The sequence below is a fragment of the Microtus oregoni genome, unplaced genomic scaffold, assembly GCF_018167655.1.
Source record: "Microtus oregoni isolate MIOR12 unplaced genomic scaffold, Mior012 000028F_ref0000031, whole genome shotgun sequence".
In the NCBI taxonomy this organism is placed as follows: domain Eukaryota; kingdom Metazoa; phylum Chordata; class Mammalia; order Rodentia; family Cricetidae; genus Microtus; species Microtus oregoni.
This window is the reverse complement of record NW_024543087.1, coordinates 13,279,450-13,295,305: the sequence shown is the minus strand read 5'-3', so window position 1 is coordinate 13,295,305 and position 15,856 is coordinate 13,279,450. Positions and strand designations below refer to the sequence as shown.

Below are 15,856 nucleotides of genomic sequence, written 5' to 3'. Positions count from 1 at the left end.
CTAACGTTTTAGGTGACCCTGTGAAAGGGTTGTCTGACCCACAGGTTGAGAACCACTGCCTTAAAAGGTGCTGTTCTCCTGGATTCCAGCTAGGGCTGTTCGTGAGGAAGCTGTGTATCCGTATATATGCTGGACTGTTTGTGGTCTCCAGAGCATTTGGGAAATGAGTATTATTACAAGGCACTCTGGGAGTTCTGAAGCTGCAAGGTGTGTGACAGGGTCTTATAAAGCCCAGACTGGGCTCAAACTTCCAAAATAGCTAGGAGGACCCTGAACCTCTGACTCTTTCACCTCTACCTCCTGAGAGGAGGGATTTCAGGTGTACACTGCCACACTCAACTTGGAAGGTCTTTTTGGGTGTGCCCAGCCCAGAGACGCAGCCTGTACACCTTGTACATTGAGTTTAGTGCATCACCAATTCCTTACGCAAGTGTAGCCACATTCTGGGCTTCTGATTTGTTTGTTTTGGCTTTTCAAGACAGAGTTTCTCAGTGTAGCCTTGGCTGTCCTGGAACTCACTCTATTGACCGGGCTGGCCTTGAACTCACAGCGGGACTTCTGACTCTGCCTCGGAGTGCTGGGATTAAAGGTGAGCACCACCGTCGTGGGCCACATTCTGTGTTTTCAAGTACCTCCTGGTAACCTCAAATCAGGTGAAAACAGGGATCCTAGGACCCCACCCAGGAGTTAAGACCTCCTGGGGCAGAGGTGTGGTCAGTTGTAGCAGTGAGGAGCTGTCCTGCCTTTCAGTGCACCAGACTGTGCTAATTCCTGCTTCTCACCATGTGGTCTCTGGCCAGCGACGTTGGCGTTGGCATCAGGTAGAGCTTATTAAAGATATGGCTCCCTGGCTCAGTAGCTGAGCAAGATGCTGGCAGCTCAGGTGTAAAGGTTGGCAGATAAAACAGGACACTCAGACGTAAATTTCAGATCAATGACAAATAATTATTTTTAGTATAAGTGTATTCTCAAATAGCATTATTATTGTAATGTCAGGGCTTGAATCCAGAGCCTCATGTATGCCAGGCAAGAACTGAGATTAAAGGGCATGAGGCTCCACCCTCAGTTGCAGGGTTTTTTGAATTTTGAGACTGTATCTCAAGTAGACCAGGTTGGCCTTGAACTCCATCTGTAGTGGAGGATGACCCTGCTGATCTTCCTGCACCCACCTCCAGAAAGCTGGGATTTCACCTTGCCTATTATCTGAGGGGTGTTAGTTGGACTGGGTTGACCTTTAACCAAGTGGAGACGAGGGCAACCTTGACCTCCTGACTCTCTGCTTCCCCAGTGCAGGGTTGTGGGTCTGCTCCAGGACTCCAGATTCAAACCAAGGTGTGTGAGTAGTTATTATGGGTTGGATTCCTGGGAGAACACTAGAGTTCCTTTACTTATTGGGTGTCATTCCAGGGTCTGCCATCAGTAAGAGTATTTTCTCAGTAGCAAATGTTTAAGCATACAATGAACAAGCAAGCAAACAGACAAAACAAACAAACAAAAAACCAACAAAACCCCCAAAACAAACAACAACAAAAACAAACAAAAAACCACACGTACACAACAAATAAAAATGAAGACTTTTAGAGTATTGTTTCAAACATTGCAAAAAACGTTTACATAACCCTGATTCCTTCCTATGGGCTTTCTAATCACGTCTCTTGTGTGTCTCGTAGTATATAGAGTACTGAGACCACAGAATTCTTTCCCCTCGGCCCTGTTTAACTGTGTTCACCCAAGGTTTTCCTATTTGGAAAGTGCTGGCCCTCTGTGGAGGCGTCTGGGTTCATTCAGTAAGCCTGCTCTGCCCGGGTGCCAAGCCCTCCCCGACCAGATCTGTTTTGTCTCTTGCTAGGCTGAGTCACATAGAATAGATAGATAGTTTATCAGCACATGTCCTTCAGATCATATTATCCGCTTACAAATATAGCCTGTTAGCGCACAGGCACGGCAGTCCTTCTGCTGGGGGAGTTGCTCTGTCGGTGTAAACAGCATCGAAAGCGGATTACAGAGTGGTAGCCGTAGCCGGGGACTGTCAGCAGCCACCCACCCACCCACACACAGGAAAGGTGAGTGGCGGTGGTCTCGGTCCCAGAGAGGGAGGGGTGCGAGCTAGCAGGTGTGAGCGCCTGTTCTGCGACTGCGCAGAAGCCGAATGGGGCGTCACGGCTGCTTGCGAGGGGGACCCGCCACCACGCCTGCGTTGTGGCTTTGGCTGTTTACGACTTCACCTGGTGCCGGAGAGCTCTAGCCAGTCACCATCCAAGCACACAGAGAGGACCAGGCTTTGACCAGTGCTCAGTTCAAGAACCACAATTGAGCGGGGCGACAGAAAGCACGTGGGGTGCACGGGTGCCCTCAGGTGGGTGGCTGTCTGGACAAGGTCCTCAGGAATCCTGGTACTTTCGATAGGACCATCCAGGTGCCCAACATTGAGTTCCAAAGTACTGTCCGGGAGTGATAAATCATCTTTGTTTGTGCCCTCTTCTGGTCCTCGGAAAATAAGCATCTAAAAAGGAGGGAGGGTTGGGGGAGTGGTCTTTCCTTTCACAATGCTTCGCGCGCCCCCTGGCGTGGGTGGGGCAGGGGTTGGGGCAAGAGCGGCCAAGAGTTTGGAGACTTAAAAGAGAATTGTCCAGCTCTGTAAATAGCCCAAGTGTGGCGCCTCTTGGCTTCTTCACCAGGGCCTGGGGCGTTCTCCAGTCACCGGTCCCATAGAACCGGCTAACCCAGTGGGGAAAAGCCCCTTAATGCCCACGGACCTCTCTTGTGTCAGTTTGGGTGCTGTTTTCAAACAGGATCTCATGCAGCCCAGGGTTCCCTGCATGGCAAGAACTCTAACTGAGCCATACCTCTTGTTTACATCTTACAATTAATTGATGACCAATGATCTGTCCCAATTTCTTTTCTTTAGTTAATTGGCATCCCCTCCCTACGCCTTACTGGGTGACAGGTCCCATCCTAAGCTGCCCTTGATCCAAGGATCACCGAGTGCTCTCTCACCAAGCCTGGGAGCTGAGAGCTGCGGTTGTATTTTATCCACATGAAAACCCAGCAGCTCTGTCCTCAGGGCTATGTGGCCAGCAAGCCAGGAGGCAGGGTTCCAGCCTGGGCCGTCTGACTCAGTCCCTGTCCTCTTAATCCTTCCTGTGCCCTCTGTCTCCCCTGGCTTGATCTTCCAGTTTAACAAATTACCCTAACAATCATCAACTGTCCCAAGGGAAACTGATCGGGCAGCACAAACTGTAATTCAGTTTAGAATTCCACTGAGAAGCAGTGGTGGCTGTTCTGACCTTACTTTAATTTTAACCTCCCACTCCCAAACAAACACTGTTCTAGAAAATCCACTCTGCCTTCCAGCTATGGAGTATAGCCCCACCCCCGCACCTTGGGGTCCTGAGCAGTTCCTATTGGCTGCAGCCATTCTCTTGGAGCGAGCTGGGCTGATGACAGAGCATCTTCCCATACAGCAGCCGCCTAGAAGGAGCCCGTGGAAGGCTGGGAGCTTGGCTCCTCAGGTGTAAGGGCAGGAAGAGCAGGGGCCTCCGGGCAGAACCTGAGCCCTAGCTCCGGAAAAAGCCAGGGTCAGCTGCTGTCCTTGATGGGCTAGTTAGACAGCAGTTCAGAGCAGAAAATGGAATGTATTCAGTGTGGCCATACTGGAAACCAGAAAGAGGCTCCGAGAGACTCCCCTCCCAGCTCCATCTTCACAGTCCTGGCGTGAGGTTGGTGTGTACGCAGACGGTAAGAGGTGCTGCACAGCTAAACCGTCCTGCGCATGTGATCCTGCCCGTCATCTAGGCTCTCATCTCTGCTGCAATGTGATCTGACCAGATGTCAGAACCGTGTGAAATTTTCTGAGATACAAGTTCCTCCTCTTCGAGATACAAAAGAAGGCTGGACCAGATTTCAGCCTTTTCTTTCTCTCAGCACGAGATTATTGGAGGAAGTTCCAATTGTAGGGATAGCGTCAACTGTCTCAGGGGTATGGTAGCCAAAGGGAAGAGCCCCAGTATCTCTTTAGCATATCTTCATTCAGCCAGAAGGTCACCGGGAACCAGGTCCATCTCTCCATAGCATTCACGTGTTCCCTGGCCCCTGCTTTCCCTCTCCTGCTTCGCCCTCGCCTCTCTCTCTCTACCCACAAAGGGGGTATCAAGTTTTGTGTCCTCAGTAGGGAGCCTGTGTTGGGTCTCCTCCAAGCTCCCTCCAGATATTTCGCATGATGCTCTGAGCTGTTAACTTGGTACCCACTCCACACCTCCAGCCCCCTAAGCTCTAGACAGCCCAGTTCATCAGTTGACAAGGAAGAAGCTAGATGACCTGAATGTTCCCCTCCTCTCCCCTGGCGTATGACTGCTGAGTGGCGACCAGAGCTCTGGTGCCAGGGGACACATTTTTCCAGTCATGCCCTCTGGCTCCTGGGAGCCAGTGCTTCTGACAAGAGATTCTGACATAACTTGGGGGTGGGGCATGGAAAGTTTGTCAACTAAATCTGCATTGATGGTTGTGTCCCCTGCCACTTCCAACACCGCTCTCACCCCAGCTTGCCAGTTCGCCTCTCTGTGGGGCTTCCCTCTTCTCGTGGCTCCATGGCAGTTGGTTCAGCCCCTCACATCTGATTCTCTGACTCAAATGCTGAGCCAAAATATATCCCAGCTTGCAGATGTTTTGATATTCTCCCTGATAGGCTGGGGACAGATGTGGGAAGTGTAGAAGGTTTTTTCTGGCTTCCGTGGGCACTACAGGCACATGATGCATAGATGTAGATACAGGCAAAACACTCATACCACATAATAATAAAGTTTAAAAATCTGGCCTGCTGGTATAGCCCTGTGTCGTTCCTCACCCACCCTGCATCTCCACCCTGGTAAGCTCCTCCCAGCTTCTCACTCTGTAGATGCAGTCAGCTTTACTTGGGCATTTTGGTTGACTTTAAAAGAATTTTTATTTTAATTTAAGATGTTGTTTATTATTATTTTTGTATTTCTCTCTCTCTCTCTCTCTCTCTCTGTGTGTGTGTGTGTGTGTGTGTGTGTACAGGTTACACATGTGCCATGCCATGAGTTTGAAGTCAGAGGACAAGTTTTGGGGAGTTGCTGTTGAATCATGGACCCGAACATAATAAGGGTTTTATGTTGATCTTGCTTTTAATGTTTTTTTTTGCCCCCAGAAGTAAGTTTCTGTTTCTTGAAATGTAGATCCTTCCTCCTTTGTCTTTGTAACATCTCCCTGCACCTGTCACACAATAAAAAACAGAGATGACTAAGGTACCCAGTCTTACCACAGCCAATCAATAATTCAATTATTTCTATAGAGGAATTATATTTCTATAGAGGATCTGAGTTTGGTTTCCAGTGTTCATATCAGGTGACTCACAACCAGCTGTAACTTTGGCTCCAGGGCAATCCAAAGCCTCCTTGAGTACCTGCACATACCCACGCCCCCCCCCCTTTTTTTTTGTTTGTTTCAGACAGGGTTACTCTTGTGTAGCCCTGGCTGTCCTGGAATTCACCCTGTAGACCAGGCTGGCCTCGAACACAGAGAGCCGCCTGCCTCTGCCTCCCAAGTGCTGGGATTAAAGGTGTGTGCCACCAGGCCTGGCTTGTGTGCGTGTGTTCCACAAACCCGGTCTATGTGCATATGAAACTGACATATGTATTTTTTTTATAGATAACTTTATGCTGCTCCCCAAATGGGACACAAAGTGGTCGTGTTTGACATTTCTGTCATCAGATCCTTGTGGGAAACTCGTGTCAAGAAACACAAAGCATGGCAGAAGAAGGAAGCCGAAAGGCTGGAGAAGAGCGCCCTGGAGAAGTACATTTTGGTGCCTGTTATTCCAGCTGGGTGGGAGTGGGGATTCATGCAGGCTGCTGGCTGGGGGGAGGGGAGCTCTTCATGGGACTTCTCACTGTCATGGCCACATTCCTCCATAGACTCCATAGCCAGGTGCTGCTGCGTTCACTCCTTTAACAGTGACACGCGAAGTCATGAGGAATTACGTAATGTCCAGACGCTATACTAGACACAAAAACCCCTGTGTGCTCACCGTGTGGAGGCCGCTTGCTGCCCTTCACTGAACTCACTAGACCACCCCACGCTCCCACTAAGCTACTTTCTTCATGCGGTTCAGCTTTCACCTGCTGAGCTGAATTCTAGGTGAGATCCATTTTTTCATCTACTTGAGCTGAAATGATGCCGTCCGCCTCCCAGAAACTTATGAAATGTGAGTTAAAGAGTTCTGGACAGAAAACTAAGTTTTAGGTCTGGAGAGATGGCTCCGCAGTTAACAACACTTGCTGCTCTTGCAGAGAACCAGGGTTCGACTCACAACCACCTATAGTTCCAGCTCGAGGGTGTGTAATGATGTCCTGAGGCTCCTGCGAGCACTGCATACACCTGGTGCACACACACACACACACACACACACACACACACACACACCACTAAGTTGCAAAGCTGGAGAGATGACTCAGCAATTAGAAGTGCTTGCTATTCTCCTAGAGGACCCAAGTTCAGATCCCAGCACCCAAGTGGGCTTCCTCATAACCTTCTGTAACCTAGCTATAGGGAATCCAAAGCCTTCATCCCTGGATATTCATTTACGGACATGGCATACATACACACAAATAAATAAATGCTAACACACACACAAAGCCACAAAACATATTAAGTTGAGGTAGTGCTTCAAAAAACCCTCGATGGTAAATGCGAGCATGCAATCGTATCAACACTGTCCAGTGTAACAGAAGGAGGATAAACTCACACACATCTGTAATTTTATTCTCTGTGAAGAAACTTAAGCTAGAATTCTGATGGAGGAAGGTCATTGGCTAATAAAGGAACTGCCTTGGCCCATTTCATTGGTTAGAGGATAGGTGGGAGGAGTAAACAGAACAGGACCCTGGGAGGAAGAGGAAGTGAGCTCAGAGTCTCGACCGCTCTGCTCTCAGGAGCAGACTCCTGAGAGAGACACCATGCCCCGCTCCCGGGATGAAGCTCTGACCCAGGATGGACTAGGCTAGAATCTCCCCGGTAAGCGCACCTTGGGGTGCTACACACAGATGATTAGAAATGGGCTAAATTAATATGTGAGAATTAGCCTAGAAGAGAATGGGCCAAGCAGTGATTAAATGAATACAGTTTGTGTGTTGTTATTTCGGCCATAAGCTAGCCGAGCAGGCGGCTGGGGTTTCAGGGATGCAGCCCCGCCACCCCTATTTCTTCAGAATTCTTTTTTTTTTAATATTTATTTATTTAATTTATTATGTATACAATATTCTGTCTGTGTGTATGCCTGCAGGCCAGAAGAGGGCACCAGACCTCATTACAGATGGTTGGGAGCCACCATGTGGTTGCTGGGAATTGAACTCGTGACCTTTGGAAGAGCAGGCAATGCTCTTAACCACTGAGCCATCTCTCCAGCCCTTAAGCTAGAATTCTTGAGTGATACATTGCGGTTAAAGGAAACGGGGTTCTGATTGGCTAACTCAACCCTACATCCAACCAGCAAATGATGAAGCATTTGTATTGGCTTTGTTTGTTTTGTTTTTGTTCTTCAAGACAGGGTTTCTCTGTATAGCCTTGGCTGTCCTGAACTCATAGACCAGGCTGGCCTTGAACTCATAGAAAGCCAACTGCTTCTGCCTCTTGAGTGCTGGGGATTAAAGGCTTTCACCACCACTGCCTTGCTATTTGTGAAATTTAAGTTAGCAACCAAAGGTGTAAAGTGTGAATCATTCAATCAATTTATCTGTAATCTATTTTTAAAAAATGATTTATTATTTTATTTTGGTTTTTCGAGACAGGGTTTCTCTATGTAGCTTTGGAGCCTGTCCTGAAACTAGCTCTGTAGACCAAGCTGGCCTCAAACTCACAGAGATCCACCTGCCTCTGCCTCCCCGGTGCTGAGATTAAAAGCATGTGCCACTACGGCCCGGCTTATTTTTGCATATTATGTACTTTGTATTTTGCCTTCATGTGTATCTGTGTGAGGGGGTCAGATCTTGGAGTTACAGAGAAGTGTGAGCTGCCATCCAGGTGCTGGGAATTGAACCCAGGTCCTCTGGAAGAGCAGGCAGTACTGCTGAGCCATCTCTCCAGCACCCTACAATCTATTTTCTTTCTTTTTTTTGTTTTGTTTTGTTTTGTTTTTTGAGACAGGGTTTCCCTGTGGCTTTGGAGCCTGTCCTGGAACTAGCTCTGTAGACCAGGCTGACCTCGAACTCACAGAGATCCGCCTGCCTCTGCCTCCCGAGTGCTGGGATTAAAGGCGTGCGCCACCATCGCCCGGCTACAATCTATTTTCTTAAAAAGCTATTTAGTGCATGCGCTCCTGTGCAGTCCTGCCACTGCTCACGCGTGGAGGTCAGAAGACGACTCACAAGAGTCAATTGTCTCGCACACGGGGGTTCCGGAGGGTCAGACTCGTGCCGTTAGCCTTGGCAGCGAGTGTCTTCACTGCTGAGCCGTCTTAGCAGTTCCACTTGTTTTCAAATCAAAACAGGGTCTGAATAACCCAGGGTGGTCTTGAACTTCTTGTGCAACAAGAATGAGCTTGAATTTCTCTTTTTGTTTTATTTTGTTTTCCTTTCTAGGCAGGATTTCTCTGTGTAACAGCTCTGGCTGTCCTGAAACTTGCTCTGTAGCCCAGGTTGGCCTCAAACTCAGAGAGATCTGCCTGCCTCTGTCTCCTGAGTGCTGGGATTAAAGGCGTGCGCCACCACTGCCTGCATGAGCTGGAACTTCTAATTGTCCTACCGACACCTCCCCTTGCTAGTATTATGTGCTGTATTTGTATCAGTTTGTAAATTGTGATATAGGAAAGATACAGGTCTTAAGTGCTGTCTTCGCACTATGTTGCCTGGATCTGCCTTCTGATTTGATTTCAGAAGCAAGAAAAGCTGAGGCAGGGGGATGTCTCAGTAAGAAGAGGCCTTTATTGCTATCTCTGTGGATCTGAGTTTGATCCCTGGGACCTGCATGATGGAGGAGAGAAATGATGTCCTCTGGTCCTCTGTGTTTCAGAGGCTGGCCTTGAACCCTGGTCCTGCTTCCATCTCTCAAGGGCTGGGACTATTGGCCTGTGCCAGCACATGGAGCCTTTCCCCAGAACACTTCTTCCTGTGACTGAAACCTTTGTTTCAGCTGTGTTAATTATTTAAAGTGTTCCTGATCCCTCAGTTTAATGCCATGCGCAAACACAATATCTAATGTGGCTTCTTGCCAGCAGAAAGTTGTACCGGAAGGCGATGTTTACAGAGCCTGGCAGCACAGCAAAGGTGTCTGAGTTCAAGGCCAGGCAGGGCTACAGGAGACTCTGCCTTAACAAACAAGGAGAAGACACTTGCAGATAGACCTGGGGAGCCAGTTACAGAAGTGTGGGGTGCAGAGTCAAAAGCTGACGACAGTGTAATATAGTCTTAAACCGAATGTTTAGGTAATTTTGGTAGGAGGTTTAGCCAAGGATTCCATCTAACTCGGCTCATCTTTTTAGTTGTGGTCATTAGTGATTCACTGAAGGGTCTCAGTTTTCCCAGCATCCCTGGTGGCAGGAAAGAAAGGTCAGGATAGGCCCTAGGTAGCCAAGAGTGGGAAACCAGGTTCCAGGGAAGTGGAGGAGCGAACCTGGTTATTTACCCTAGGAAATAACTGGTCTTCTGCTCCCATCTTAGGATAAAGGAGGAATGGAACTTCGTGGCCGAGTGCAGAAGGAAGGGCGTGCCCCAGGCCCAGTACTGCAAGAACGGCTTCATAGACACCAACACAAGGCTCCTGGAAAAGATAGAGAGGAACTCAGTTGCTAGGCAGAGTGCGTGGGTCAAGGACAGAGACAAACGGAGCGATCCGTTTGTGTTTGAACTTTCAGGGACACAGTGGACGGTGAGTCAAGTGTCTGTCTGTCTGTCTGTCTACAGAAAGCGGACACTCAGGGTTGTTTTATGGCTAAGGTTGAGCCTTAGCTTTGGCCAGATGACTGCCCTGGTCTATAGAGGGATTTCCGGTGGGCATGAAGGAACTCTGCCTCTATTCTGAGCTGGGTCCAGATGACTGCCCTGGTCTGTAGAGGGATTTCCGGTGGGCATGAAGGAACTCTGCCTCTACTCTGAGCCGGGTCCAGATGACTGCCCTGGTCTGTAGAGGGATTTCCGGTGGGCATGAAGGAACTCTGCCTCTATTCTGAGCTGGGTCCAGATGACTGCCCTGGTCTGTAGAGGGATTTCCGGTGGGCATGAAGGAACTCTGCCTCTATTCTGAGCTGGGTCCAGATGACTGCTGTGTAGAGGGATTTCCGGTGGGCATGAAGGAACTCTGCCTCTATTCTGAGCTGGGTCCAGATGACTGCCCTGTAGAGGGATTTCCGGTGGGCATGAAGGAACTCTGCCTCTATTCTGAGCCGGGTCCTCCTGTCCTTTTGTTGTTGTTTGAGACGGGGTTCAACACAGCCCGCCCAGACTGACCTTGAACTATTACTGAGGCTGGCTTCAGTCTGACCTTCTGGATCTGCCTGGTCTCCCGAGTGCAGGGATTTCAGGGTGCCCTGCACATCCAGTCTCAGAGGTCAGCTTTTAGAAAGCCATTTGACCTGAAGCATTATTAGCTTATTTTGTTTGTATGCATTAAAAAAAAATGTACTTTTTTTTTTAAGTGCTGGGGATTGAGTTCTTGGCTTCATGTGTTAGGGTCTGAGAAAAGCCCCCCAAAAGACCAATGACAACATGTATGCAATAAGAAGAGAGCTTTATTGATTCCAACATTAGGGTGGCAAAAGGGGGACCCCTAAAGAAGCTTACAAGCCCCTTTTAAGTGGAGTTAGGGGAATTCCACAGAGGAGGGATTAATCTGGGCTTGATTGGTGGATGAAAGATTAGTCTGGGAGCTGATTGGTGAGAGCTGACTGGTGGGAGGCCTTAGTGGCTAGGTACTTTCTGGTAGCAGGGTAGGGGAAGCTATCTTTAGCTTGCAGAAGTCTGGGGGTGTCTGCTGAGGTAGCAGAGGGGCTTTGGGGACCTGCTGAGCCAGCAGAAGGACCTGTGGTGGGGTTTGCTGGTGGTCATCCGTAAGTTGTGGTTTTCCTGAGACCAGCTTACTCACTCAGCTCAGCCCAGTCTGGTGAACTGAAACTGAGGTCTCTGTCAGGGCTCTGGTTTGCTGCCCCCCACGCCACCCTTTTCACATGAGTATGAAGAGAGCCCTGGGCTGTGCGGATTTAGCTAAGTGAATATTCTGTGAGCTACAGTTTTCTCAGAATGAGAAGATTCCAGGCAGCCTCCTAGCTAGTTTTCTTTTGCATTTACGTCATTGTTTCGATTGGTAGGTGCAGAGATGGTGTCTGCTTACGGAGCTCAGGTCAGCAGGCTTGATTGCAAGCACTTGTACCCAGTGAGCCATCTTGCTGGATCAGAATGTGTGTATGAGTGTGTGTGTGTGTGTGTGTGTGTGTGTGTGTGCGCGCGCGTGCGTACATGTGGAGGTCAGAGGACAACTTTGGGGGAGTTCTCTCTTCCCCCAGGGCTCTAGGGATTGGACTCTAGTTGTCAGGCTTGGTGGCAAGTACCTTTACTTGATAAGCCATTCTACTGGCCTTCTACATTATTGTTGCTATTATTATTATTATTATTGTTTTGTTTTGTTTTGAGACAGCGTCTCACTATGTAACCTTGTCCAGCCTGGAACTTGTTATGTAGGCCAGGCTGGCCTCACACTCAGAGATCTGCCTGCTTCTGCCCCCTGAGTATTGGGATTATAGGTGTCACCGCCACTCCCAGCGCACTTTAATTTTTGAGACATAGTTTCTTACTGAATTAGAAAGTCGCCTCTTAAACAAAACAAACCTGTTTTGAAAATTTACTTTTTATTTTATGTGTATGAGTGTTCTGCTTGCATGTATGTCTATGTACCATATGTGTGTCTACTGTCCATAGAGACCAGAAAAAGATGTCAGATCCTCTGGAACGAGACCCACTGTGTGGGTGCTGGGAACTGAACCTAGGTCTTCTGCGAAGGCAGTTAGTGCTTATTATAACAGCCAAACCATCTGCCCATCTCTACAAAGTCATCTTTTACTGCAGTGGCAGCCAAGCAAGCCTGCAGGAACTGCCTGATCCCACTGGAATTACAGGCATGTGTGGGGATTTGAACTCACTCTTACTTTCAGATCAAGTGCTATTGCCCACTGAGACATCACCCTGACCCTTATCTAGTCTTCTGGTGAAAGCATTGGTATATCATTCTCATGTGCTGTCAACACGGCCCTGGCCACATATCTACATCATGGCGGTCTCTGGAATGTGTGTGTGGGTACAGTGTGTGTGTGTGTGTGTGTGCACGCGTGTGACAAAGGTCAACCTTGGGGCTGGAGAGATGGCTCAGAGGTTAAGAGCACTGGCTGCTCTTCCAGAGGTCCTGAGTTCAATTCCCAGCAACCACATGGTGGCTCACAACCATCTGTACTGAGATCTGGAGCCCTGTTCTGGCGTGCGGGCATACATCGAGGCAGAATGTTGTATACATAATAAATAAATAAATCTTTAAAAAAAAAAAAAAGGTCAACCTTGGGTGTCTTCCTCAGTTGCTCTCCGCTTTGTTTTTTAATCGCATTTCTAACTTTTATTTAGAACTTGTCCTGGGCCAGGTTGGCAAAGCAGCGAGGCCCCTGGGATCCACCACCATCATCTCTAGATTTCCAAGACAGGGACTGAAGATGTGAGCCATCGCTCCTGACATTAAAGAGGGTTCTGGGGAGCAAACTCAGGTCCCCAAGCTTATGAGGCAAGCCTTTTCCCAACGGAGCCATCTTCCCAGCCTCTGGCTTTCTTTCAAACAGACCTTGGTGATAATGCCCACTCTACCCATCTTACGGTCTCTTATGAAGAATACCTGAGTGCAGGGCATTCTTGGGTTGGAAGCTTGTCCACACACAGCAGCAGTGGCCATGAGGCCAGTTACAAGCATAGAGTGACTGTTATGCCCCAACCCGCGAAGTCCCCCAAAAGCCAACAAGGAGACCAAGTCCCGTATGTAAAAGCAAAGAGCCTTTATTTTATGCAAGTTTGCAAACTCGGTCTTTCCTTATGTCCAATGTATTGGAATAAATGGAGAGCCCCAAGCTCAGTTACAATTGGGTTTTTATAGTAGTAAAGGCAGGAGTGAGGGGTTTCTGAGGTTCAAGACCCCTGATTGTCTGACATTTGTCTAAGGGTGTCCTGGTGAGTGTGTGCTGGCAGGTGATCCTATCTACAAGGGTTGGAACATTAGGCATTTCCTTTGGATGGTCTGTTCCTGGGTGGTGCTCGGGTAATCTCTGTGGTTCTTGCTGCAATCAGGTATTGCTTCAGGGAAAACTACTGAGACTCAAGCCTCTATTAAACTTATGGATGGCTGAGTCCTACTCTGGCAGGTGATAATGGTTGGAAGTAAAGAACTTCCTTTGGGTGGTCTATTTCTATTTAGCTTATCATGGCTGGCTCCTACAGCTGCCACTCTCCCTACAGCGCGACACCACACATTGCGGATGGGAACATTATCTTCACCTTCATGGTGTCAGGGACCCTTGTCTCTCCCTTTAGTGCCAGGTACCTCAGTATAGCACGGGCGTGGTGGTTTGGATTTCTGCAGTGGGACAAATTGTTGCTCAGAAGTCCTAAGCATCTTTCCACACCATCAGTTCTTATCCCAGCGCCGCTGAACTAGGGAGGCTGTGGTTGTCATTGTCATTATTCCTGCAGAAGCCTAAGCCAGGGAGACAGCACAGCTGAAAGAAGGGGGAGGCTGGGTTGGGATGAGCACACAGCTTGTCCCTGAGGCTCCACCCTCTATTATAGACTCATAATCATAAAAACACTGGAGGGTTTGCTATGGAAAACACTAGTTATTTATCAAATATTTCTAAAAGCAACTACAGAGTAAGAGAAATAGAACATAAATGTCTAAAACAATCAGGTGTGCCCAGCTTGCACCCCGCAGGCCAAATGCACCCCGGGATAGCTATAAATGCAGACCAACAATACATAATCATGAGCTTATTTAAGATAGGAGAAATTGTTTTCAGGTTTTTAAACTCCATCTATGCAGTTCTCAAGCATGAACTTTGTAGATGTCAACATCTGTCATGATGTCAATGAATGGAATATATAGGGCAGATCTTATGTTAGAAGACGCGTGCTGTTGATAAGTATTATGAAACTGGTCATCTGTGTTCACTAGGATTTACATATATATAAACGTATATATATGTTAACTATACGTATTATATATGAGATGTGTGTGTGTGCACCTGTGCTTGTATGAGCTCAGAGGCCAGAGAGTATGTTGTGTGTTCTGCTCAATCATTCTTCCCCTTATTCTGATAACCATATACATTACATAGCTAGTTTACTTAGTCATATTTGGAGACAGGCTCTCAATAAGTTGTTCTGGCTGACCTTGAACTTGTGGTACTTCTGCCTCACCCTCCCAAACAGTTGGACTTCCAGCAGACCTGCACCACTAGGCCTGCCTAGAATTTGGTTTTATTATCCCCCCCCCCACCTCTTTTTTTTTTTTATTTTTGAAACAGGGTCTCTCTGTAGCTTTGGAGCCTGTGCCTCCTAAGTGCTGGGATTAAAGGTGTGTGCCACCACCGCCCTTGATTTTATTATCACAAATCGGAAATGAGGTTGATCAACTACTGTGAGTCACCACTGGCTTCTGCAGAAATGGCACCAATGTCTCACATGTCTTTTCTGCTTTGGCTAAATCCTTGGTCTGGTGAGGCTTTGTGAACACGAGGAACTGAGACTGCTGACCAACACCGCTCCTTCTGTTTCAGGAGCTCCCGGATTCGCTGAAGGAGCAGACGCACCTCAAAGAATGGCATATCCACAGCACCCTGATTCAGATCATTCCCACTTACATCGAGCTGTTTCAAGCCATGAGAATTCTGGACTTGCCAAAAAACCAAATCACGTGTCTTCCAGTTGAAATTGGTAGGTTACTTGGCAGAAATTTCTGGTCCTTGTCGGTGGTGAGCAGCCGGCTGTAGGGCAGGTGGCACAGTACCAACATCCCATTTCTTCCTCCTGCTCTCCTGGATGTCCCTCAGCTGTTTCCCTGTTCCCAGAGCCACTGGCTCAGTGTCCCCTTTGGGACATGAAATACCGTGATCTGCCTGCCTGACTTGGCATTGATAGAAATTTCACAGTAGCTTAGAAACCTGAAGTCATGGGAATGGGCAACACTGTAAGAATTTTCTGAGCCAGGCAGTGGTGGCATATAGCTTTAATGCCAGCACTTGGGAGGCAGAGGCAGGCAGATCTCTGCTAGTTCGAGGCTAGCTTGGTCTACAAAGCAGTTTCTAGGACCACCAGGACTACACAGAGAAACTCTGTCTCAGAAAACCAAAAGACAAAACCAAAAACAAGCAGAAAAAACAAACAAACAAACAAACAAACAAACAATTCCCTGTGAGATTTCCATGTGCAGCCAGCATTGATGGGTTCCGACCAAGGGGTGAAGGGAGGAGAGCAGCAATCTTGGGAGGCCACTGTGTGAGCTGGGGCAATCACTCAGACAACCCGCCTTCCTATTTCCTACCTGTAGCACAGCGATCATTGTGCGCTCGATTCACGTGGTTGTCTTGAGGCTGGTAGAATTATTTACTGTCTCGTTCACGAAGTGGCAGGAGAGGTGAAGGTTGAGCAACTATCCTGCAAAAGCAAACGGTCATTTTTGGTTTATTAATTTAAATTATGATAAAGTGTTCGGTTTCTTAGGATGCCTGTGATGTGATTTTTTGAGTATTATTATATATTTGTTATTGTACTAGTTTTTAGTTTGGAGCTGGTTGAATCAGAACTAAGGGACTGGAGAGATGACTCAG

General features: G+C 48.0%; 1 protein-coding gene across 2 annotated transcripts in view; it reads left to right on the top strand.

Annotated features, from left to right (window-relative positions):
- The first annotated feature begins 1,960 nt into the window (after positions 1-1,960).
- The window catches only part of Lrrc2 (leucine rich repeat containing 2), a 29,343-nt gene continuing 15,447 nt past the window's right edge, over positions 1,961-15,856 (top strand). Inside the window, exons 1-4 of one of the 2 annotated variants that reach the window (XM_041677292.1) lie at positions 1,961-2,063; positions 5,668-5,814; positions 9,672-9,879; positions 14,807-14,963. In XM_041677292.1, the coding sequence (XP_041533226.1) occupies positions 5,690-5,814; positions 9,672-9,879; positions 14,807-14,963 (490 nt within the window). In that variant the 5' untranslated portion in view covers positions 1,961-2,063; positions 5,668-5,689. Of the gene's footprint in view, positions 2,064-2,243; positions 2,357-5,667; positions 5,815-9,671; positions 9,880-14,806; positions 14,964-15,856 lie in introns of those variants that run through there. The other variant, XM_041677293.1, reaches the window with a different exon arrangement.